This window comes from Vicugna pacos, chromosome 28 (assembly GCF_048564905.1).
Source record: "Vicugna pacos chromosome 28, VicPac4, whole genome shotgun sequence".
Taxonomy (NCBI): domain Eukaryota; kingdom Metazoa; phylum Chordata; class Mammalia; order Artiodactyla; family Camelidae; genus Vicugna; species Vicugna pacos.
The window spans coordinates 9116831-9142614 of record NC_133014.1 but is presented as its reverse complement, the minus strand read 5'-3'; the positions used below and the strand labels follow the sequence as shown (position 1 = coordinate 9142614).

The following is a 25784-nucleotide window of genomic DNA, read 5'->3' as shown; positions in this document are numbered from 1 at the left end:
CCCAGCTAAAGAGCAGCCTCGTCCTCTGGAAAGATTCAAGCCTAGTGGCTAAAAAAACAAATCCTTGGGTTGATTTTGTTAGGTTGGAGAAAGGAAACTTAATTTGGAATCACAGCAAAGACATGGTTTCTCAAGTCATTTTATTAAAATGTGACTCAAAAGGGAACTACAAAGAACATGCCTACAAATGCTGTACACGTTTATGCTCGACAAGCTACAGGACACCCGCAGACACTAGATCGACAGAATAGATGGCACGGGAGCCAGAAGGAAAAACAGTGGGGGTGGGCCAGCACCGACAGGCCAGACCAGGTCTCCCCTACTGAGGTCCCATACAATGTACATGTTCTTAATTCAGGTTTAACCCAGCCCTCTGTATGAGCAAATGTCTCAGTCTGAGTCACTGTCTGTCTCAGCTTCCTTCACATCCACGCTGAATTTGTATTCCTGGTCACATCCCATATAAGCATCGCTCATGAAGTACAGAGTGTAGTTGTGGGCACCAGTGGCCGGGGCCACAAAGTCAAGCTTCACCTGGAGAGAGAGGCAGATCTCAGGGCGTGCTCGGACACGGGAAGAGTTCTTGCCCTGCCCCGTCTCAGAGCATGCTGGGGCCAGAGGGCACACTCACCTTGGCCTTCTGCTGCAGGGTCAGCCTCTTGATGGAGATGAGGCTGTTGGACTTGGCATCTCCAATCACCACCCACCAGCCCTCTTCACGCTTCTGTAGTGACCAAAAGCCAACAATTTCAGCATGTAAAATTTGGTGGCCATGACACCAGGAGAAAAGTTACAAAAGTAAGAAAACAAAAACCAGAAACAGAAAAGAAAACTTTCTAAAAGTTCTTCCCAAAATACAATTTGATGTAACTAAGGTTTTAATCTAAGGTATCACAAATGAGCTCAATTTTTACATAAGCAGGTGAACTCACTTATTGGTTCTGGATCATTTCCTTGTCCCAGAGTACTTTCTCCCATTTAGTGCTTGCCACTAAATCCAAGATTCCACTAAGAGACACTTAGTCTTTGGGGCCTGGCAGCTTGGAGTTCCTCAGAGACACTTCCAAGTACAAGGCATATATGCCAGATGAGAAAAACACATTAACACGGAGATGAGCCTTGCCTCTGTCAGGAATCCCTCGGCTGGCTGCTCCACTGTCAGAAAGCCCAAGTATTCCAGTTTAAAGTGCTCTTTCCTCAGAGATCATTAAACAACTAGTTTGTAAAGTTAAACATTACAGTGTATCTGGTTTCTGCTTTCAATTATTCTCCCACACAAGGGATCAGGTTTCCTCTTCAGTGGTAAAGAACCAAGCAACTGGAAGCAGAGCAAGTAGCAATGAGAAAGAAGAGCGAAGAAACACCAACTGGCAAAGGCCAAGTGTCCTGGAGCCATTTAGAGTTAAAGACAAATGCTTCTTCCTAGCCATGGATGTCAGCAGTTCCACAAAACGGGCTTTCAACAGTGACCTAATGAACTGAATTGTCTTAACACAAGAAACCACCCAAAAACTCCCACAAAAAATACCCAGGACCCCAAGATTGATTTTCAGCCTTGTCACTTCGTTATTACTCTAAATTTCACTCCCGCAGTGCCTATGTACCGCTGTAGCCCAGACTCCAGCCGACGGGTAGGGCCCAAGAAGACCCCTGGTAAAGCCAGCCACCAGCACGTACCTGTGGGAAGAGAGGCGCAATCACCGGGCCTGTGACCTCCTCCTCTCGCTCCAGCTGCACCAGCACCACGACTGGCCCGCCGCTGTGGGGAGAGAAGCAGGGCGCCCGTCAGAGCACACTGTCGCCCTGTGCCCAGCAGGGGCCCCAGGCAGGGCACCCGGCCCTCTCCGGCTCACCTGCGGATGCTGTCCTTATCCACCACTTCGTAGGACAGCTCGATGTTGGGGTAGCGGTTGCAGAAGCGGGCCACGTCGGCGATCTGGCTGTCAGTCAGCTGAAGCAGCGCGTTGCGCTCTTCGTCCTCCATCTCCATGATGTCGAAAACACTCTCCACCCCCTGCAGTGGGCATTCAGAGGTCAGGGAAGAAGAGAGAACACACACTAACAGTACATGAAACTGGCATTTCCTACACTATCAGATCATCTAAAGAAGACACAGCTTCAGAAAGGACACGGCCTGCAGTTGTCAGGCTCTCCAGCAGCTCTGTGGGTAACAGCTTCCAAGAAACCAGAACCAGAAATCTCCGCTCCCATGACCCCTCCCACAACCACCCTCAGGACAGGACCTCAGCTCCCAGGCTCAGGCCCCAGCACTCCAGGTGGGACCTGGCTCACCTTGTCCGTGCAACGTTTGATATGCTCTGAGGTGAAGTGTGGCAGCTGCTTCAGGTATGAGTCCTTGGACCACATGGCTTGGGTGACCATCTGGGCCAGTTCCATGGCTGCCAGAGCTGGGCTGAGCCACCCGTTGCTGGACAGGACGTCCACACAGGCCTGGATGAGCCGGATTGCCTGAACAGGGGCAGGAGAGCAGGAGTAGGCAGGCTTGGGACCGCCACTTGACAGGCTGCACTGGCCCCTCCACCCAGCTCGCACGGCACCCACTCCGTACCTTGCTGAGGATTTCCTCTGTGTCGGACTGCAGCTCAGCGCTCAGCTGCATGCGGGACAAGTGAGCCTGCAGGAGCAGGTTGGTCTTGACGTGTGGGTCGTTGAACTTAGGATTATTCAGCTTGTGAGGGACCTTCTGAGCCAACTGGAGAGTGGAAGAAAAAGAGCTGGTGACGAACAAGTGACCCTGCCTGAGACCAGCTCTCAGGCCCAAAGCACCACCTGTCCCAGGCTCACAGCCCTTCAAAACCCAGAGGGGTGGATGGGTGGTGTGTGTGGAGGTGTGTGAGGAAGGTCGGGGGTGGGGAGGGGTTGGTGTTTTCCCACGGTGTGCTCTGGGCACACAGGCCAAATTTCAACTCCAAGGAAGCGCTCCTGAAGCCGAGACGTCCTCACCTGCCGCAGGAGATTGTCTTCGTGGTGCCGGATGGGAATGTTTTCATACTCAGCCGCGTTGGAGATGATCTCGATAAGCCCTCGCACTTTGGTCTTGGCATTGAGGGACATGCTGAAGAGCTCTGAGAGGAAAAGGGATGGAGATTTGGGAGGAGTCAAAGCAGGCAGAGAAGGAGCAGGGAGGAGGGAGTTACTCCTGGGCTATCCCAGTTCTCCCCTCAATACGTCCCTCTGACAAACACATGGGGCACCGGAAGCCCCAGGGCCTGTCATCCCAGTGGGCTGCAGACCCTGCGTTTTAAGACTCCCCTGGCTCAGGCCCCCACAGACACCCTGCCGGCCCTCACCAATGGTGGTGTAGTTGATGTAATAGTAGGCAGCGATCATGCCCAGGTTCAAGGGCGCCACGTCCATCTCGTCCTCAATGCTGATGCACTTGGACTGCTCCAGGTCACTCAAGGTCTGTTCCACGAGCTCTGACAAGTGGTCAGACAGGTGACGATGGGAGATGCCTGTGAGGGTGAGAGGTGAGTGGGGAGTCACAGGGAGATGGCAGGCAAGGGCCATGAAAACCACAAAAGGGCAAGGAGAGCCCCAGCGTCCACTGACCCTGCAGGTTGTAGTAATTGGGGTTCTGTGTCATGCGGCGGTACAGGAAGGTCCAGGTGAGGTAGTCCACGGCGTCCTGCTTGTTCTCAATGGTCTTGGTGACAATCTCAGCGTTGAAGTGGTCATGCATACAGTGGTCTAGGTGAGACTCTACCGGCAATGGCTCATATAAGAACTTTTTGAAGAAATCCTACAGGAGAAGAAATAGCAATAAAAAAAAGTCAGTGACGGTATGGTCACAAAGAAGGGCCAAGGGCAAATCCACAGGGCATGGCCCCTGTGTGACAGACAGACACAGCTAATACAAAATGGAAGAAATCAGCTGCACAGACAAGGAGAGCTGGGTCTGGACCAGGAGAGTTGGGGTGTATGCCTATTTCCACAGGTATCACTGGTTATTTTTAGTGGGGACAGGGGGACACCAAGTCACACAGGCTGAGCAGTGCGTAAGGAAAGATGGAACCAGCCCGAGGGCAAAGACCTCAACACACAGAGCCAACTGCAGCAGCAAAAGTCAAAGGCTACAAAGTTCTATGCAGCTGAGAAGCTAATTACAAAAGCAGCGTGGAAAATGAGAAGCAGAGGTTGACAAGAAGAACGTAAAAGAGTAACTAGAGACATCTATCCAAGGAGGGAGTCTGCTCTGAGGCCCAGCGAGCGGCGGGGGCGGACCTTCTTGGAGCCCTGGCACATGATGACGCAGCGCCCCTCGTCATCCTGCAGGGGGCGGTTGGCGTGCCCCACCATCTGCAGCACGTCGTAGATGGGGTAATCCACGTACCTGGGACGGGAGGGGAGAGAAGGCAAAGCTGCATCAACAGAGCCCGCATTCGGGAGGATGATGCCCTAAATGTCAAAGAACAAAATGCAAGTGTGGGAAGATGTGGGCAAACAGCAGCCAAACTCCGTGTCTCCGAGCTCCTGGGCCCGGCACTGGCTTCACATGTTACCTACATGTCATTTTAGTTTTCAAGTGTAAGCGTTGTGACTTTGTTGCTCAGGGTCCTTGAACCAAAGCTACAAATCCATCTAATGGCAAGAGCAGAATTACTCCTTATTATATTAGCCAATACGTTACGGCAAGCTACTAAACTTCACAGCTTCGTATTTCAAGAGTGATCAAGTTACTCAACTCAAAACCAAACCTAGAAACGGGTTCAGACATTAAAAAATAAGTTCACACAAGTAAAACTCTGGCTGGGGTGGAATCGAGGCTGGCTGTTTATTTCCCTTAACCTTTTCTTCAGGACAGTGAACGTGTGATCTGCAGTGCTCTGTTCACTGTAGGAGGGAGGGGCCCGCTAACACGGATCACGGCTGTACTCACGCGTGGATCTTGCCGTTGTAGTACTGGGTGTCCATGATGATCACCAGGTGCGCGGCCACGTTCATGCCCCAGCAGAGGCTCCGAGAAGCTACCACCACCTGGATGGCCCCTGAGCGGCAGAGGGAGGACGAGACTGAGCGCAGGGCTCCCTGGGTGAGGCAGGACTTGCTGCCTCCTGGGTAGGTGCTGACTCGTGCTCCGTTTCAGAACTCAGAGCAGAGCTTGCCAGGAGCAAGCAAGCTACGTGACTAGAGGCTAACACGGTGCTGCAGGAGGTGGCTCCACGCCACTGCTGCCCTGCTGGGGTACTACCCTAGAAGAAATGAGGTAGTCCTAGGACAGAATGCCAAGCCCGGGGAAAGCTAGGCTGACACGCCTACCTGACAGCCAGGCCTTGTCAACTGAAAAGTGCTGACACCAAGTCAGCACAGGCTGGCTCAGTACACAGCAGCAAAATCGAGCTCTCTCTGAGTGTGCCCCAAACCACACAGATTCAGGAGTCAAGGAGTGACAGTAAGTGATCTGGCAGGAGCAGCTCCACTGAGCAGTGTCCGAATAATATTCTGCACAAAATGCCAGATGTCCACACGGGACAGTGGCACACAGCTACCCAAGGGCAACTAACAGGGTGCACTACATCTCTCAGCCTAACCATGCTGCTGAGTCTGGTCCACGGAGAACCAGGTCTAGTAGCCAAAGGTTCTGGTTGGAAAAACCAGGTTCTGCAATAGTACAACTGTATGGGCCTGCTGTTTTCTCACCGAGCAGTAGGGGTCATGTTTGCTCCACCTTCATCACAAGGATATTGACAGGATCAAATAAGATAAAACATAAAAAATGATCTGATAATAAACATTTTGAAAATGACTAGTGTGCTCTAGAGAAATATCACCCTCACCCAAAAGTTTGACACCCACCCCCGGGACACCCTGGGAGCTAATCTCACTGTGCCTCAAGGCGTGTTCTTTACCTGAGCTGAACAGCTGCTCCACCAGGCGCCGCTCCATGGGGCTCAGCCCCTCGTGCAGGTAGCCCACCCCATTTAACAGCGTCTCCTTGAGGGTGCTGTCACTCAGCTTCTCCAGGTAGGGGATCAGATCCTTCTCGGTGCAGTGCAGGAACCTGGAGGGCACGAGCACTCAGTCAGCCCGGTGCAGTTCCAACCCCAGCAGTGACCCTTCTGGCTGTGCCACACCCAGCCCAAAGCCAGGCGGGGGCAACCCCCACCCCCAGGAACAGCACTCCCTTCAAGGTGGACCAGACGCACTTCAGCGACGGTCCTCACATGCGCCCCCAGCAGCCAGGCCCAGCCCACCTCTGCCGCTGGATGTCCGCCGCACACGTGGTGAGGATGTCAATCGCGGTGAGGCGGGTCTGCTTGCGAGACGGAACAAAGACGATGACAGGTTTCTTGGGCGAGTGCTTGGTGATGGCATGGTACACGGGCTTGGCCATGGACAGCAGGCGAGTCTGCGTGTGGCTAATGTTGAAGCCCTGGAGACCAAGGAAGAAGTTACAAAACCTGGATACCCTGGATATGAGGCCACTTGGGAACAGGAAGAGCGGGTCCTACCTGGATGTGCAGCTCCAAGGGCACGGGGCGCACGTTCGGGTGGAAGTTGAAAGTGGAGGTGGCGCTGCACCCCAGCCAGTGGGCCACGTCCTTAGCATTTGAGAGTGAGGAGCTGAGCGCCACAATGCGGATGGGTCGCTCAATCTGGGATGAGATGTAGCGCATACGGGAGCAGATCACTTCTAAGACAGGCTGGGAAGAGGGAGGAGGGGGTCACTACTGGCCCAGTCCCTCCATCCTTGGCCCTGAGTCACCCTTAGTGTTCAGCCCACCCTCCTCGGGATGATCTCCTCATTCTGCCTTCTAATTAGGGGCTCTCCCACCATTGGGCCCACCTTCTCCAAGCAGGCAATCTCCACTAAGCGATGCTATTCTCCAAGAGGACTACAAAAAAGGCTCACATCATCCTTTTGGAAGGTGACGGGCAAATCCCCTTCGGAGAAGCCCCGGGTCTCTGGCCTTGGGCCCAAACATAAGGCCCAATCCCAAGGCTACGCTGCCGGTCCCCACTTCTCTTCTGCGCTGCAGGTCAGGCCATACCCCATTCTCGCCCCCGATGAGGTGGACCTCGTCCACCACGAACAGGTTGATGTTCTGGACGTTCTTGCGCTGCTTCCACCGCCGGGACAGGATGTCCCACTTCTCAGGGGTGCTGATGATGATGTTGCCTTTGCCCAGAAGCTTCAGGTCGGTGCTGGTCTCCCCAGTCAGCAGCACCACCTTCTTGTTGAGCCTATCCTGGAACTTCTCATACCAGTCCATGTACACCTGGCGGGCGGGTGGGCAGGGAGGCAGAAAAATATCATCTCGTTTATTACGAGAAACAGCTGAGAAGCCAAACACAGAGACCTGTTGCTCTGTAGATCCCAAGCTACTTCATAATCGCACACCAGCCTCTAAGTGATGGGAATGCTTTTCTTTAGTAAGCAGACTGAGGAAAGGACCAACAGCAGGCAGAGTCTTACCCCAGTTGACTCTGCAAACTTCAGGACTCAAAAATACCTTGCTCTGGACGCACAGGGGGAAATAATTTCTGGGAAGAGTCACACGTGGCGCACCTGCTCTGCCAGGGCCTCCATGGGGGTGATGTAGACGCAGCGCCCCTCTGAGTTCTGCAGCAGCATCCGCAGGATGGCGAACTCCGCACAGATGGTCTTCCCGCTGCCCGTAGGCGCGCCCACGAACACGTTGTCATCACTGTTGTACACGGTGTTAAACACTGAGAACCGACAGAGACACAGGGTGAACGTCCACGGAGATGAGACCCAGAACAGAGGACACACGGGAAACGCAGCCAGTTAGTCCGGACTGCCATCCACCAAGGGCTGACAGCACAGGGCCTCCAACTGCAGTCGGCCTGCAACATCTCTCCCCGTCATTCCTTCCCTCCCTCCCACACAAGAGGAGAGGAAAAGACCAAGGTCACGAGTTTAGGTCCCGTGGAGATATGTGGGAGGACGACAGAAGCAAAGGAGGCCAAAGTCCTCCCTGCTTCTCTGCCAGTCTCCCCAGGGATGAGGATGATGAACAAAAGGGAACCAGCTCCCTTCCTCTGCCCTTCCAACCCTCTCCAGTGTTTCCTGGAAACATCTAATAGAGAAAGAAAATAAAAGCCCAAGCTCTGGCATCCAGACTGGGTTCAAGTCAAGTTTTAGTATTTATTAGCTGGTTCAGTGGGGTGCCTCTCCCTGCCTGTTTCCTCATCTGCAGAATAGGACACTGACAGTAGTAACTCCAACAGCAAATCCCTCCCAGGAGCAGTAGGAAGAATAAAAGAGAAAACACTTGGGGTGCACCCAGCCCAGAACACATAGAACACGGGATGTGCTCTGTGAACACAGCTGTTCTTTAAAGCAACGGAGGAGGAGAAAGAGGCCTCAGTCAACGCCGCACACCCTGGTTCAACACTGCAGCCTCCTGAGCGTGAGAAATGACAGTGCCCCATGATGAGACCTGCTCTATCGACCCTCCTCAGTGAGATGTGCAAAGCAGCAAATCGAACAGTAACCACTGGCCTCTGGGAAGCAGAAACGTCCTGGCTGCCCCAACAGGTGGCGCTGACGAGCCCCCACCCCTATCAAGCACCTGCCCACTTCCGCTCCTGCCAGAGAACTGAGCTGTCTCGAGGGGACCTTAGACGGCCTCCAAAGGAACTGACCACCTGGGAGTGGAAACACTTACCCTGGGTCTGGATGGGGTTGAAGAAAGGAAATTTGTCTTGGTAAAGGCTCTCAAAGGCACTGTTTCTCAGGGCAGACACGGGCAAGGGCTGCAGGTCCAGCAGCTCAGTGGGGGGCGGGTACTTCTCTGGCAGGATCAGGTGCCGGAAGGAGACAGGCAGTTGGGTCTCACAAGCTGCCAGAAAAGAAAAGGGGAGGGCAGTAAGCACACTGGGAACCCCAAGGCAGCATACACATCACTCCCCCAGCTAAGGCCACCCAGTACAAGGGGCAAGACAGCCTGCTGACTGCCCCGGGACAACCTGGCCAAGGGGACGCACTCACAGAGCCAGCGGTCAGACACCACTCGGATGAAGTACTGAGGGGGCAGCGGTTCAAAGACAGGCACGAAGAACGTAATGAGGTGCTCGTCCTGGGCATACTTGGCCTTGAGTAGGAAGTACTCATGGTGCAGTATCACCTCGCTGTCCACATCCTCCACCAAAATCCAGAACGCCTCTGAGGAACCATGGACCTGCCCACATGAGCACAAGTGAAAGGAACGTGAGCCGCTGGGACCTCAGACCTGCAATACCGCACTCCTCAATGTCACCTTGAAGCCAGAGCCCTGCCGTGCACAACCTGACCTTTTCATCCCACTGGAAATCCGGCGTGATGGTCAGCTCCACTTTCAGGGTGGAGCGCGTGATAGGCTGCAGGTGCACTGACAGCTCCAACTTGGGAAACAGGTGGACATATTTGTGGATGGTCTTCCCCATCTTGGGCATGCGGATAAGCTCCCCTGTGAGGGCATGAGAGAGCACAGGGGCTGCAGCCGGCTTGCCCAACACACCTGCCCTCTGGGCCTCAAGCACCACGGGAAACGGGCAGGTTCCACCCCAGTGAGGCAGGCTCTGCCCTTCACTCTCAGTGGAGCCCAGAGGATTCAAAGCCCCCAGACCAAGAGCTGGCCTCGTAATTGAGTGGGATGTGACAAGTGACCACAGGATATTAGGGCACGGGGCCAAGGAACCAGAAAGCAGGCAGGCTTAAGAGGACGTCTGAGCTGTGAGGACAAGGATGAGCGCTTCCCACACACCTATCTCATTGTGATTCAGGTCATACAGGCGCTCAAAGGGGAAGTTTTTCTTCTCAATCTTCTTCACTACTTCTTCAGGGAGCTTCCGGAACTGGCGCAGAGGACACATGGACTGCCACCTACCCAGGAGGGAGACAGAACTGTCAGTCCTGGAACAGACTGCCTTCTCCTGTGACCACACAGGAGAGTCACAACTGTGCCAGCAGTAAGGCCTAAGGGCCACTCCTCCACCACCCTCCAAGATGCCCCAGCTCCACCCCAAGGGGCCTGTCCCACGTCAGGGAGAGAAGATGCATTCTAGGGCTCCCCCACCAAACCCCGCTGCCTGGGGACCCCAACTCCTGGCGCCGGCTTCCAGCTCAGCTGCCCTTACATGCGCTTGTCGATCATCTTGCAGAGGTTCAGGGTCTTGTCTGTAAGCTGGGCCCAGCCTCGGTTCAGGACGATCTCAAAGATGGCCCGCATCAACCGGCCAGCCGACTACAGAAAGATGAAGTGCCCCCTCTGTTACGTCCCCACTGTCCCAGACCTAATGAAGCTGCTCTACATGGGGTGTCATTACCTCAAGCTCTGATGCAATTGGCGACACTGACTCAAAAGCTGAGTCCCTCTGTAATTACTCCCAATTCCCCTACAGCAGTGCTCTCTGAATGCAGGACAGTTAGAAAGTGCAGCTCCAGCTCACTGCACAGCATTTTAACCCATCACTCGCTGCATGATTTTAAAGCTTTCAGTTCATTTACCATTCAGTGTTCCAGTAAGATTAAGGGCGCAAATTACTTGCCCTTGGAGGTAAACACAAAGAGTAGCTAATAAAGCCTTTGACCATTTCCGGATTCACTCACGAGCCCAGAAGCCACAGTGGGATGTGATTCCCTGGAGGGAGGCAGACGCTAAAGTCTTGTGGATCTTCCCAGGAGCCTCCCCAGCATCTCTCTCAAGGCCTTACGTTTCCCACGTGCTCACGATAGTGAAACAGAGTGGCTACATCACATGTGCACCAGTCAAAAAGCCAACTAGCACAGAACTCAGCACTTCTCCCTCACTAGTGTCAGGCCCACTTTCTCAAAACACACAGAGCACACAATGGACTAGAACTGTTCAGGGGGTGACACAACCCTGTCCTCACCTGGGTAACATATACCATGTCAGCCATCAGTGCAAAGCCCTCCAATTTCAGCTGCGAGATGAAAGCCTGGAGAAGCACATTGATCTGGAAAAAAGCAAGGTCAGCCAGAGGCAGCCAATCACTGAACAGCCCAAGAAAGTAAACCCCATTTCTGCTCTAGGCTTCTGAGCCACGTAGGATCTTCTAGAGCTCTTGATTTACAGGCATTAAATACTTGTCACTCCATGTAAAAAGAACACAAGAGAAAGATGCAGAAACTGGGAGAACTGAGGTTACCAGGCACAGGCCCAAATTCAAGGTTCATCTTTTAGAAGATTAGGAAAATCACCTGATCCTCACCCCAAGCACAGGGGAGTTGGGCTCACCTTGGCACTGGGTTCCTCAATGCTCTCCTTCACAGGGATGGGCACCCTCTCCAGCAACTTCTGCAGCTCCAGCTTCTCTTCCTGCCACAAGGCAAACAGGTCAAGGAAAAGCCAGGAGGCCAAGGAGAGAACCATCCAGCGGCATGGAGCTGAGTACCAACCTCTGGTTCCAACATGCTGTGCGTGGACTCACCTCTCTCACAGTGATGTTCTTGAACTCTGAGGACAAGGAGAAGACTCTGAAAAGCTCAATCTCACTCAGGGTGGGCTTTAGCAGCTGGTTGTAGGTCTGGACCGTATCATTGGTGATGTAGTAGTGGCTGGCTATACGGCCGAGCTCTGTCACCTACGAAGAAGGAAGACTCAATCCAGTGGTAACCTCTCACTGTGGACAACGCGTGCCCACTGGACGAACCCACCCCAGCACAAGTGCCAGGCCCAAGCCCATGAAAGAAAGATGGCACAACAATCTGACCCACAGAGAACTGATGGCCACACAGAAAAGACAGCTGAATTGGCTATCCCAGCTCAAGACACTAAAGGAGGTACTGTCAGGCTTGAACCTAAGGGCATAATCCAATGCCATCCAGTTTTCCCACTGTTCTAAGCAACAGGCAATGAGACAGGAAGGACTCAAATCAAGAAAACAATGTGAAAAATTGAGTCCTGGGGCCACAACTTTTGCTGGGACCTTTGCCTCCGTCCCTCAGCCGGCTCACCTGGAAGTTGCCCGTCTTCTTGTCATACTTGACCAGATTGTTCTTATCCAGCATCAAGGCAGCAGTATGAACCAGATCCAGTCGGCGCTGGTCCAGCAGCGGGTCTCCCTTGAGGTCATCGTGAGAGATGCCGTAGAGGGTTGGGGATCGGAGCATTCGGATGTAGAGGTAGGCATAGCCCAGCCAGTTCACTGCATCCTACAAGAGACAGCTCGTGGGTCTTAGTGTGGAGAACTGATGTCCAAGTGAAAAGCTGCCATGGCTCACTTAGAAATTAACTCCCAGCTATGAGGACACGTATTATACTGTCTTGAGAATGTTTATATTTCATTACTAAAGAGACACAGTCTTTTCTAAGATTTTAGCAACAAGGGGGAACTATCAGCCACAGACCCAAGCAACTCATGAGAGACTGCTTACACTGAAGATGTGGGGCCCAGGGCTGGAGGACCCCAGATGCCGGTGGCGCAGGGCATCACAACCGAGACCACCCCACTCTGGGTACCCTGGCCTCTCTGGAGAAGGCAGGAGGCACCAAGGGCAGAGCCCTTCCCTACCTTTGCGTTCTGGACATTCCCCAGCACGATTTCCGCATTGAGCATGTCGGGCAGCTTCGACACCATCTGGCTCTCAATAGGAAGCTGCTGATTGAGGAGGGACAGGTAGTATTGGAGCTCCCCGTGAGAAGTGATGAGGATGCCTTCGCCCTTGGTGTCATACTGTGGTCTTCCAGCACGTCCCAGCATCTACGTCCGAGACAGCAAACCAAGAGGGCTGTGGCCACAGAGCTTCTGCGTTTGATTCCAGGCTCCTACTTTATAGAACTGTGCCTTCCATTTGCCATCCTTTGGGCATCCTGGTATTTTATACACAGCATAGTTTTCCCCACTGAGAATAAACTCAAAAACTCTGTACCTGCAGAATGTCCAGTGCCCCCAGTTCTGTCCAGCGCCCTTTCTCTGGACTGTACACCTGGGTGCCTTTGATGATGACGGTGTGAGCAGGGAGATTCACACCCCAAGCCAGAGTTGCCGTGGAAACTAAAACCTACAGAAGCAAAGCAAGGTAGTAAGGAAAATAGACGTAATTACCACCAAGTATTAACCTCTTCAACTTCTCCAGGCAACTGGCCTTAGAACTTTCAGCAGGACTGAAGCGGGTCCCGTACCTGTCAATGCAACACCAGAGCAAAAAAGAGCAGAGGCCTTGGGCTCCTTGTCTATTCAAGAATTAACATTTCAAGACTCTAGAGACACTGATGAGGCGGAAGTGCAGACCTGTGTGAATCAACTTAAGGCTACCAGACAATTAAAACTACAGGCTCTCCCGAGACAGGGAATGAACAAGGTCCTGGCCTTACAAGGCCTTGTCTGCCACGTGCCTGCTTTGCTATGCTCCTCAGACACTCTCCTGAACTCACTCACCTTCCCTCGTGCAGCACGGGCAGTTATACTGATGTACCTGCCACAACCCTCTGACCTGGGTTACCTGAGCCAGAAACAACGAAGTACCGGGCACAAACCCTTCGATGGGCCGGGTCTTCTGAAGTCTGCGTTTTGCCCTCCCTCACCTGAATGTGTTTATCAGCAAAAAGATCCTCTACAAGTGTCCGGTCAACTCTGGTCATGCCCGCATGATGAATAGCAAAACCATAGGGCAGAAGATCCTTCAGCTCCAGGTTCTGTGGGACAGAAAAAGAGCAGGTGGTGAGGTGAGCCTTCCTGAGGGACCTCTCCCAGAGACTAAGAAAACCTCTTCATACGAGACTCGACCCCTTACATATTCCATGTAACCACAACCAGACATCAGACCTCAACCTGTGTGAAGCAGCACCACGATGCAATCCTAGAGGACTGCCTGGACAACTCAGATTGAGCCAGCTAGCAGGAAGGAATGAGAGAACCAGGCCTGCCTCTTCTCACCTTGCACTGCTCAGCTTCTGTCCGAAGGACTTCCGTGGAGGCTGAGCCCTCTCTCAGAAACAGCCCCAGCGTGTCCTTCTCCAGGCACATGTCCCGGATGGCCCTGGCCGTCTTCCCAGTCTCCTTCCGGGAGTGGACAAACACGAGCACCTGAGTGGAAACCACGGGTTTGCCAGAGTCAAGAGCCACAGCTCCAAGAGTCATTCCCATGACCACAGGGAACCAGCGACAGGAAGCAGAAACTGCACTATTATAAGGCCAGAAACTGAGGTCATGAAGAGGGGCAAGGGCAGGAAAGCGTGCTGGCCCAGGAGCCCAACAGGGTCAGCAAGACCCTGAGCGAATGAACTTCCCAAGTACAGTTACAAGGGTCTTATAACCAGGAAACTAAACTGACTCTTTGCACCCTCTCTTTAACAGTAAGTTTAAATACAACAGGGATGCAGGAATCTCGATTTATGTCCAGAGGCCTGATGAGATTCTAAGCCAAATAAATGCGTCTGCAAGACGGCAGTTAAAATGTTATGTAAAGTAACGGGCAGTGGTCTTTATAAACAGACTTAGGAAATAAGTCTCAGTGTGGAACTAGCATGATTTTGTGGGAAATAAAGTCCTCCAAGTATTTGGTGTCAAGAAAAAAGATTTGTCTCTTCATCTAAATTCTTATGTTTCTTTTTATCAGACAAAAATACTTAATGTTCAATTAAAAAATTATATACTTTCCAGTAAAATGTCCTTCTGCTAGTTTTTAATTTTTTATCTTTATTTCTACTATATATTTAGTGTAAGCCATCCAAACCTTTTATGGAAGAACCCCTGATAATGTAGACAGACTGATTATCTGCACCTGGGGGATTTCTTCGGTTACAAACTCAATTTCTTTAACGGTTATAGGACTCTTCAGGGTATTCATTTCATCTAGGCTGTTTTGGTGGTTTTTGAGGGACTGGCCGATTTCTTTCAGGGTGTCAAACTTATGTGTAAAGTTACTCATAGTATTCTTTTATTATCCTTTCAAAGGCTAAAGATTCTGTACTAATATTCCACCTCGTTCCTGGCACCAGTGACTTGGGTTGGTCTCTCTTTGACAATCTTGCCTGATTGTCAGTTAGTCAAAACTTCAAAAAAAGAGTTCAAGAATAACAAGAAACCACGACAGACCTGATTTTTTCCAGCATGTTCCATGATTTTCTCATAGACTATTTCATTCATGATCTGGAAACGCTTGATAGCTTTTTTCTCTGTGATGCCTACGTAAGTCTGTTCCAGAGGCACTGGGCGGAAGCTACAAGTTCAACAGTTAGACAAATGAGGCTTCTGGCACAGAATACTGAGGAAATAAACAGTTTTTTTCACTGCCAGGGAACTAAACTCCTCTTTTTGGATTCACACCCCATCAAAATCAAAATCTAAGGCCCTTCTAAAACCCAATCTGACAGAGCTCCTTGAGAAAGGGGAAGGACAGCAGGAAGGTCACCCTGGTTAAACTTCTCCCAGGGACTAAGAGGTACTAAATAAACCTTAGTTATCCAGGCAGAGGGAAAAAACCATGTCTCCTAGTCTTTTCTCATACCTGTTGTCGAAGTAGAAGAGGCCCTTGGCAGGATCAACACGCAAAAACGTGGCCACATCTTCATAGTTGGGGAGGGTGGCACTAAGACCGATGAGTCGGACATCCTCTTGGGTCATCTCAATGTTTCGGATGGCCCTGGCCACCAATGCTTCTAAGACAGGCCCTCTGTCATCATGGAGAAGATGGATCTCATCCTAAGGAATGGAAGGGCAATAAATTACCTATAGGACTAGAGAAATGTGGCCCCCTTTCCTGATAGTAAGTAGGTACCTAACATGTCAAATAAAGAAGACAAGAAAAGGGATCCGAAGCCAGAGAAACCCAAAGGATGAGACATGAAATACCCCAGGAAGTAACTGCTCTGACCACAAGCTGCTTTGCTGCAGGTCAGTGAAACAATGCTTTATGGTAAGAAAATCTGACTCTTCAGGCAAATGAATTTGTAACTTCAAAGATAAATTTCTTCACTAAAAATGAAGCTTCTGATCAGACCATATTTGTGTCAAAAAAGGTTTCACCTCTGGGCAATTATCTTTACTGAGAAGGAAAGATATGACACAATGAAGAATTCACATAGCCTAAGGCAGTGCTTTCTCAAAAGCAGCAGATCTTATTAAAACACAGATTGTATTTCAGCAGGTCTGAGTGGGGCAAGGTACTCAGCATTTCTAACAAGACTTTGAGTAGCAGGCTCTACAGCAAGCACTGGCAGTATTTTAGGCTTGTGGGCCACTCACTGTTACAAATACTCAACTCTGTCACTGTAGCAAAAAAGCAGCTGGGAACAATACGTGAACAAATGTGTTTGGCTGTGTTCTAATACAACAAAAACCCGTAGCACAGACTGCCAACCCCTGTTCTAGAACGCTGCAGATAAGCACACAGGGTCTCCTTTCTGCTTTCCCAGACAGCCTAAAGAAACTACACTCAGACTCGGTCGTTCCTCCCAGCTGCTTCTCTGGGAACACAGCATTCTGACTCCTTACGCATTCCTTCTGAGAGTGGATTATTTATCTCTAAAACTCTTCGTTCTGGGAGGAAATAAGTAGTTTTTCAAAGTACTTAAGACATAAAGAAGATATAAAGACTAACGGCAAACACCGTGCACCTACTGGGAAATGTTTGAATTAGGTGCAGATGCTCACTCGGCGGCAAGAGTAACACACACAGCAGCTGCCATTAAAAGGCTAGTGACCAGAGAAACGGCACTGAAGAAACGTTTAGTGTTAAAACCCAGCAAACCCTACTCAACCGGCCTGGTCTCCGAGCTCCCCCAAGTCCGCCCCGCTCACCAGAATGATGAGCCGCACGAGCTGCGTGTAGGTGCGCTCCCCACCCTTGCGGGTAATGATGTCCCACTTCTCGGGGGTGCAGACGATGATCTGAGTGGCGCTGATCTCCTCCTTGCACAGCTGGTGGTCGCCAGTCAGTTCTGCAACAGTGATGCCATACGTGGCCAGGCGCTGGATGGAGGAAAGGCACATCAGGCAAGAACGCTTGGAGGGGGTCCTGACACCACACTTCTGCCCGAGAAGTCTGCATGTGGGGCACTGGAAGTAGGTATCAACCCATCAGGGAAATACCAGGTGTAACAGATCGATCACATGAACATGTATTTCTAAGACCAATCCAACTTTACACTCAGGCTAATGAAGCAGACAAAGTGCTCTACACACAAGACGGGGAATGGAAGCTTGCAGACAACAGGACCTGGAATAATATCACTAGGCCTATTATCAACCATCCATGTGAGTGCTTCATAAATACTTCAATAATGCAAACGATACCAATCCAGAAAATGGCTACGGAGAGGACAAAAAGATGGTAAACCCTTATAAAAGCTCAAGACAAATCCAGGACTTTCTTGTTTCAGAATCACTCTGTACTTGGGACAAGTTCCATCTTTGAAGGAGAAAAAAAAAGACCACATGAACCATTCCAGAAATGCCCTAACACAAGAGGCAGAGAAGCACCATGCCTGTTCCCAGTACTCTGACAGCTGCACCCAGTATCTTCTGGGCAAAAGTTCTACCCTCTTACCTTTCCGAAACTGCCCACCATCTCCTGTACCAAAGACCGCATGGGAGCGATGTAGATAATCTTGAAGTCATCCACGTTGATGGTGCCATCCATGTTAATGTGTTTCCCTATCTCTCGGAGCATACACATCAGGGCCACGTTGGTCTTCCCGGCACCCTAAGGGAGGTCAAGGACAAGAAGGCCTGAGTACCTCGTTATGCTCACTGCCCCAACTTCCATGGGCTCATCACCGAAACAGACCATGTCCTGAGCATTTTATCCTACCCTTGAACATCTTTTCTGTCAAAGAGTAAATAATTAGGGGGTATGGGTGGCGATGAACAATCTTGCCCCCTAAAATATACACTGCATTCATTACACAAGAAAAAAGCAGGCAGGCAGTGCTTACAGTAGGAGCGCACAGCAGCAGATTCTCATCTGTCTCCAGAGCAGCACGGTAGAGCTTACTCTGGATCCGATTCAGCGTTTTGAAGCCCTCGAATCCTGCCTGGGCGTACTTGGGCAACTTCTCCACTGGAAGCAGTTGCTACAAAAGAGAAATGCCACACACATCACATCAGAAGCATCCTTGAGCAAACAATGTTTCTGAGAGATTCCACTTTCTGGCAACCTCCCTGAGTAACTCTCCACTGAAGACTAGACCAGAGAGCTCAATATTTCCCCTGGGCTCAAAATCAAAATGGGAAACTGCAGTAGGCTCCACTTCTGGAATGAACTATCTATGGCACAAAGCCGCTTTTTTTCCCCCTGCAAAAAACTTTGTTACCATTTGGTCCAAGGCTTGGGAAAGGGCTCCAGGGTGGTTAAAAGCTACTGAGTGTCTGCAGAGAGATGCTTCAGGCAGAAGCCCTGAGACCAGAGGGGATCCTCAAAGGCCACTGGGTTCCAGAGGCTCCCAGTCATGCTTGAATAAAGCCACATTTTGGTCAATGGGTTGAATTCAAACTGAAGGGAAGCAATTCACTCACTTCTTCTGAGCCAAATGGCTTGGGCTTCAGAGCAGGCACATGCACCTCTTCATAGCCCTTGCGCTGGCGACGGAAGGATCCGTCAGGAAGCTGACAGCGTTTATTGGCCATGAAGTGGCTCCCCTGGGTAAAAACTAGGTCCTCCAAGTCCAGAACCTGCCGCGGAGCCAGTGCCTGGGAGTATAAGAAACAAAAATACAAAGGAAGTGAGCAAGCCAAGCAAACGAGTTTCCCTCCCTCACAGCCTTGGAAATGGCCCCGATACCCACCTCGCCACCCTGGTCCAGATCCATGGTTTCCAGATCTGTGTCCATCCGGGACTGACGCACTCGCTCTCTCCGGGACCTCTCCTCCTGTGACAGGGAAAAGATACAAAGAAGAGCAATGATTCATCACCATTTTAGCTTCTTGTCCTTTTCAGTCCCTTAACTGAGCTTGACTCATGGGCGCTGACTAGTTAAGTCCTGAAACAGAAAGACGGCCCTTGACGTTCAGACACTTGACAGGGGACCACCAGAGTGATGAGATCAAACTGCTTTCAGGGTACAGTGCACAGTGCCGGGATTTCAGAAGTCAATGTTCAACAATTCAGCATCAAGGGCTGTCCCTGAGGGGCAGAACTGTGGGTTCTGTGTCCAGCAAACAAATGTGTTCTGTTCCTAGACTGTCAGTAGACACCACGACTTATTGTGTTATAAGGGAAAGGGCCCAGCAGTCTCTCCATTACACCAGTGTGAAAGCACTGATTCTAATTCATACCAACGAACCACCTCAAGGAATTTAGAAAAATACTTTACTTCTTTGACTTCCTCCTTTAACAGAAATTTAGCTTTATGCTACAATCTTCTAACTAGTGTCTCCTCCAAAGCAAACACTCCAGCTCAGGAATCAGATAAACCCAGCCCTTACCCGGATCAGATCCTCCTTCTCTGTTTCATGGAGCTGGTAGAGGAACTTGGATAGCTCTGGGTCAGCTTCCATCTTTCCCATGATCCTTTCCTTTTCAGCTTCACTCTGTGCACTAGCCAGCAAGGTACAGTACAAAACTGTTAACAGCAAAAGGAACAAAGTGAAGGGGAGTAGGAAGCAGTGAGATAAAATCAACCAAAAATAAACGACACGAGTGGCAAAGCTATGAAAGCAACATGATCTCCATCACACACGCGCACACCACAGAGGCGTCCCCCGTATACTCACTCATCATCCTATGCTGCCGCAACACCTTAATAAAATCAAAAGTGTTGAAACCAAGGAGTAGAACCAGCTGATTCTCACATTCCCGATCGTCACTGGCCGTCTGCAGAGAGAAGGAAACACCATCATCAAGACACAGCCATCTGCTTCCTATGCTGTCCCATCTGCCAGGATACACTGAACACAGAAATATGATCCTGGCCATACCTTCAGGATCTCCAGCACTTCATCTGCCTTCTTCTGCGACACGATGGCATCATCATAGAAGCGACTGAGCTGCCGCTGTAGCCAAAACGCATCAATATCCCGAGGGTGCAAATCCTTCTTCTTGGAACTCATGAGTTCACCTGAGGCCACAAGCTACAAAGTAACCAGGCACTGACTCACAATGTCTGATGTCTCTGTCCGCCCCAAGTGCTTTCTTAGCACCCTACCACCAAGTTCTACTGGGAATCTACAGCCTACCTTCTTTTGAGGACTCTAGGAGGGTGGGGGGGACAGACAGGGAGGGAGATGGGGACTACAGGGGACACTGCTATACTGAGTTGAGAAGCACACCAAACTAAGATTTCATCAGCATATGCCTTTGGGTTGGAGGGTGATTGACTGAAATCTTATGAAAATCAAGGTGCTAGTTTATTATGGCTCACCCTATAAAAACATAGCTCAATAAATAATACGTAATAGGAATGAGGTCTGGGAAAGAAGCGCTACACCCAGAAATAACCTGCCTTGCAGCAACGCGCAAGAGCAAGCTGTACTCACGTTGGCCGAGAGGGTGCAGCGCACCACCGCCTCGTCCCCTTCCATGTCATCGTCAGATGCCTCTTCTCGAACCTCCCCGTACACATCTTCATCACCTTCCTGTGGACGCAGCCCCAACCCCAACTCAAGATCTGGAGCTGATCCTCACATCACCATAGGACCTCTCCCTTGAGTCACTTAAAGTAAGCTTCATGATTAGAGCAAAGGCTTTGCGGCGAAACCAACAGCTCACTAGAACCAGGGTCGGCCTCACTCCCGAGGACACTTACTGGAAATGACCTCCCTACTCTCAGTCCACCTGGCACGGGTTCATTAGACCTTTCTACTCTCCTTTCTACTCCTCGCCTTACGCTGTCACTACGGCAATCAACTGGATCACAGTCTCGCTCATGTATACATAGTCAGTAAATGAAAAAAAGAGCGATCAGCTAACAGGAGGGAAGAGCTAGACAGAAGCACACTTGGAAAAGTACACAGTGCTCCCGATATACAGAGACCACACTCTGCTTTATGGTCTCTACTCACACTCCTGCTCACACTGTATTGTGTACTGAGCAGTGTCGTGTTAAAAGCAGGTCCTTGATAATAAGCATTTCTTAAATGAGTGAATGCTATAAGCAAAGCATTCTTTTAGTTTGTTGCTACTTAAAACCATAAAATCCTACTAACTACTGCAGGAAGGGGCTTAGCAGTCATCTATCTCAATCACCTTATTTGATAGATGGAGAAATTGAAGCAAAATGACCTGCCCAAGATACAGGATCAAAATTCAGTCTTCTTGGCTCCCAGTTTGGTGCTCCTTCCTGACACTCTCCTGTGCTACCCCTCCTTCCTGCCCTAGTTTATGACAGTCCAAGGCCAGCATTTTACCCTTCAGGAGCCAAATGCACCCACTGAGAACTCTAAGGCAACTGTGCACATTTTTCCAAGTGTTCCACTTGTTCCTGTTAGGTATATTTGAGAAACTCTGATTAGACGGTAAACCTCAGTGGTTGCTGCAACTGTTACTTCAACAACCCTATGTACAAAATATGCCCATGCTCTTGAGCAAATATGCATACTTTTAAAATAGGCAGGACACAGCACTGGAAAGTGTGAAATACTCACAATAAGGTTAAAATGCAATAAAACACAACAGCAAATACCCTCAATGAAGGTATACACTATACTTATCTTTTTTCTTTTTGCTGATTCACTCAGCTTATTTTCAATTATTATATTAATTTATAAGTTTAAATCTGCTTTATAAAATCTAAAGAAAAGTACAGCCATCTTTTCAGCAAAATAGTATTTATACCCAACTGTGACATCCCTTCAACACCATAAGTTTACCTGGCTTTAGTGAGGTAGCTCCTTTACACGAGAAGTGGTCCCCTCACCTTAACCATTTAAAAAAAATAACAAACCAGACTGGGTCTGCCTGCCCATCACTTACCTCTTCATCAGATTCAAACTGTACATTGACTCCATATGTCTCATCAATGTTGTCATCTGAAGCAATGAGAGATTAGAAGAAGAGGACAGGAGACAGTCAGTGAAATGAGGCACCATGGAGCTCACTTCCTCCCTAACTGCCTGACCTGCCTCTCTCCTCAGGACAGACCTAAGGTCTAAGGACTCACAAATGATCAATATACGAGAACTTTCTGTGCGGCCACCACTGAGGCCTTCTCCAACCTGCCAAGCTTGGATACAGCCTTGCTCTGCTTGCTCAACCATCTGCACCAACACCTCAAGACCTCACCCAGCCCCATCCGTCCCCCGGCCCAGGCACCATCCAAGTTTTCTCCCATGTTCTATATCATAGAAGGGGCTTAAGAGTAAGAAATGGCTCCTGGAGTCTAGGGATTCTGGTATCCATCAATCATAACTCTTCCAAAAACAGCAAACGATACGGGAACTCAAATGACACATTCAGAAGCTTTATGACTGAGGCTAGAAGATTACCTTTAGGGAGCAACTAGTTAATATGGTCAGGACACAGAGAGCTCACTCACCCATATTCTGGATTTCCTTGTCTCCACCATAGTCCGTGATCTTTTTGCCCAAGTTCACTAGCACATGGTATCTGGTATCATCTGTCTGACCCAGCAGCAGGTCAATCTCCTTTCTCCTTTCTTTGTCCCGAAGCTTTTCATTCTTTAAAACAGCTAGAACTTCATCAGCTGCCCCACAAAGGATATCACGTGGCTGGTACAAAAAAAAAAATTTAGAACAATGAGACTCAGACACAGAACATCACTGGCCAGCTTTATGTGACCATATTCTTACCATTTTCCCTAATGTTAATTAAAAAATGCCAAGGGTCACACAATTGAAGAAGACCCATCTGCTTCAAAAAAAGATTCGACAGATGGTCTTAGGAAGCAGAAGGACTCAGTTTCCACAGCTGCCGCCTTGTCCCAGGTGGGAGGCACTCTGCAGTGCCTCCCCCCAGCCTGCCACCCTGTTGGTAATGCTGTCCTCACCCACCTCACCAGTCTCTCAGAGACTCATAGCGGTCCCTAATCTAATCCCACGTATACTATAAAGAGCATGCATGATTTCTGGATACAGACCACCCAGGCTCACATCATGGCTCTGCCAAACACAACCTCTTTGACTAGGGAAAATTACTTAAGTATTCTTCACCTCATTCCTCTCTTCTGTAAAATGGAAAATGAATATTAACAGTGCCTGGCCACAGAGCTAATGTGAGGATTGAGAGAAGACACAAAGTGCTATCCCACATAAAATAAATGCTCGGTAAATATTAGCCACCTCTACATATTGGTATGGCCCACACAGGAAAATCCAGGCCAGGTTCCTTTTAGTGCCTCCTGCTTGTGACTTTCCAGAAACATGGCTTCAGCCTCTGGCTGCCTCACCTGGTCCCCAAGGGCAGCCTGGATGAAGCTGAGCAGAACTTCATAGGTCTCCCGAGTCTCTTTAGTTTTGGGCTTGTAGATGATGCCCACCATCTCATCGATGCCCTCCGAGAGCAGGGTGTAACCCTTCATCTTGTTGATATCATGGCGGTCCTCATCACGCTTTCTTCGCCTAAAGGACACAGTGTGACGCTGAACAGGCAGAACCTTCCCTCTCAAAAGCAAGACTAAATCAAGCCCGCCCTCCTCTCCTTAGCTTCATGACAAACAGGTGTTATTTAAAACCATGAATCTGTACTTAGCAAATGATTCCCATTTGGCCTTAGTCACTTGTAGGAGTATTTCTTTATAGAAACACAGTAACAGAAAAGGAATCCTCTGTCATTCTCTCACTGGATGCACTAAATACAACAATAAGACATCCTCCTCATTCATTTAAAAAAGACAAGCTTCACATCCATGTTCACAGCAGCACTATTTATTAACAGCCAAGACATGGAAGCAACCTAAGTGACCATCACAGATGAATGGATAAAGGAGATCTGTATATGTATATACACGTACAATGGAATGTTACTCAGCCATAAAATAAAGTGAAATATTGCCACTTGCAGCAATATGGATAAACCTACAGATTATCGTACTAAAGTCAGTCAGTCAGAGAAAGATAAATATTATTATCACCTTATGTAGGATCTAAAAAAATAAAACAAACTTACTTACAAAACAGAAACAAACTCAGAGATATAGAAAACAAACTTATGGTTACCAAATGAGAAAGGGGAGGGAGAAGGATAAATTAGTAGGAGTATGAGATTAACAGATACACACCACTATACGTAAAACAGATAAACAATACAATTTACTGTATGGCACAGGAAACTATATTCAGCATCTTCTAATAACCTATAATGGAAAAGAATCTGAAGTTGTACACTTGAAGCTAACACAACACTGTAAGTCAACTATAGTTCAATTAAAAAAAAGTAAAAAAAAAAAAGTTAAGATAATCCTTTTTAATTTGTATGACAATATCAGCCCTTTTTTGCCCTCAAACACATTTTCTTTTTCTGCCAGAGAAGCTGACGCTTCAAAGGAAGCTATTGTCATCAATACTTGGAAAAGAAGCCAAAACTAGGTCTATGAATTTTCAAGACTTCATCAGTGGAGAGGAGGAAGACAGAGATGATCAGGGTCAAAAGATAACAGTGAGATAAAGTTCAATGATTTTTTAAAGTTTTGAAATATATCCTCCCCAAAGTAAAAAAACCAACAAAAACCAAAACACCCGTCTTTCATACACATGGATGCCTGGATGATAGTTTATAACAAAAGTGGAAGTGGAGACAAAAAAACAGGAGACAAAAGAAGTAGGGGTGGGAAGTTAGTAATAGAAGAAAGAGTTGAGTTATTATGAAAAGGGAATATCAAGAGTCTTGAAAACATCATGAAGAAAATTAAGATCTCTCTAAGAACAAGAAACACATATGTTAGGAAAAGGTCTAAAAATTGTTTTCCACTTCAGGTACACTGGTTAAGATCAAAGAACTTTTCAATTCTGTTTTTACCTTCACTGGGTTGTTTTAATGCCACTGATGTTTCATCTTGCACCAAGCAATTCAGCAAAAACACTGCTCAAATGCCAAGAGAAAGTGGACTCTGGATGAAAAAAAATATCATTTTCCCCTTGGTACTTACTTGGCTCTTCTTTCCTCTTGCATTTGTGGTTTGGTCCGTTGAGCCTTATCTCCCATCCGGGTGCCTTCCAGCTTCCCAACCAGGGAGAGCACCTCTCCTGTGGGTTCATCTCGGCGGGTCCGGTCAATGAGAGAGCGGTCAGCTTGGAGGACAAGATTCGAGTTCTGAAAATATCACAATATTATCGAAACTCTGACATGAGCAGGATCAATTCTTACACACCAGCTGATAACAAAGGAAGTTAAGAATCGGAGCAACTAAGCGCTGATAACGATTAGTTGGAATAAAAAGACGTTTTCCTTGCGAGCATCATACAACTGCGCATGAGCAAAGGGCAATCAAATCACTGCCCACAACATCCACCTGAGAAAAGTGTTGGGCATGCTGGGGGTGACATACGAAAGGGGGCGGGTATAGCGCTTAGGGTACAAGGGACAAACACTCCTAGCAGAGCTCCTAGCCCATCCCATCAGCCCCAGACCCCAGTGGAGTTATTCATATTGCCGTGTACTCCCACCGTCGCCCAATTTGAGTTACACTCTGCTTTCGTGGTTCTCCAGCAGGCCTTCAGACTGAAACTCCCTTCCTCAACCTCCAGCTCCCCACCGGGCTTCCAGGCCCGGAACCCTCCGCTAAGCCCACACTCACCGCCTTGTACTCGTACTGCAGGCTACGGGCGGTCACATCCGCCATGGCTGCGACTGCTCGGGGGTCTCAGAGTGCCGCTCCCCCGAAACACACGCTACCAACGGCTGTGACCCTCAACTCCCGCCGCGCCGGAACAACGCAGGAGAGACGCACTGAAGAGAGAAA

General features: G+C 49.4%; 1 protein-coding gene across 1 annotated transcript; it reads right to left on the bottom strand.

The window, feature by feature from the left end:
- Positions 1-123: 123 nt before the first annotated feature.
- Positions 124-25784, bottom strand: SNRNP200 (small nuclear ribonucleoprotein U5 subunit 200). Its single transcript, XM_072951433.1, has 45 exons — positions 25620-25784; positions 24972-25135; positions 23274-23445; positions 22404-22596; positions 21842-21897; positions 20407-20505; positions 19849-20001; positions 19645-19744; positions 19357-19493; positions 18717-18800; positions 18448-18621; positions 17868-18005; positions 17480-17635; positions 16732-16902; positions 15440-15633; positions 15028-15151; positions 13867-14016; positions 13515-13625; positions 12860-12991; positions 12502-12690; positions 11945-12142; positions 11419-11571; positions 11226-11306; positions 10861-10944; positions 10105-10211; positions 9732-9850; positions 9280-9434; positions 8978-9167; positions 8655-8828; positions 7532-7692; positions 7014-7241; positions 6474-6665; positions 6216-6394; positions 5871-6022; positions 4901-5009; positions 4246-4354; positions 3574-3763; positions 3312-3476; positions 2965-3086; positions 2570-2713; positions 2293-2469; positions 1854-2014; positions 1678-1759; positions 632-724; positions 124-534 (listed from the first exon to the last, which is right to left on the bottom strand). The coding sequence occupies exons 1-45, from the start codon at positions 25662-25664 to the stop codon at positions 391-393; spliced, it is 6411 nt and encodes a 2136-aa protein (XP_072807534.1). The 5' UTR covers positions 25665-25784; the 3' UTR covers positions 124-390.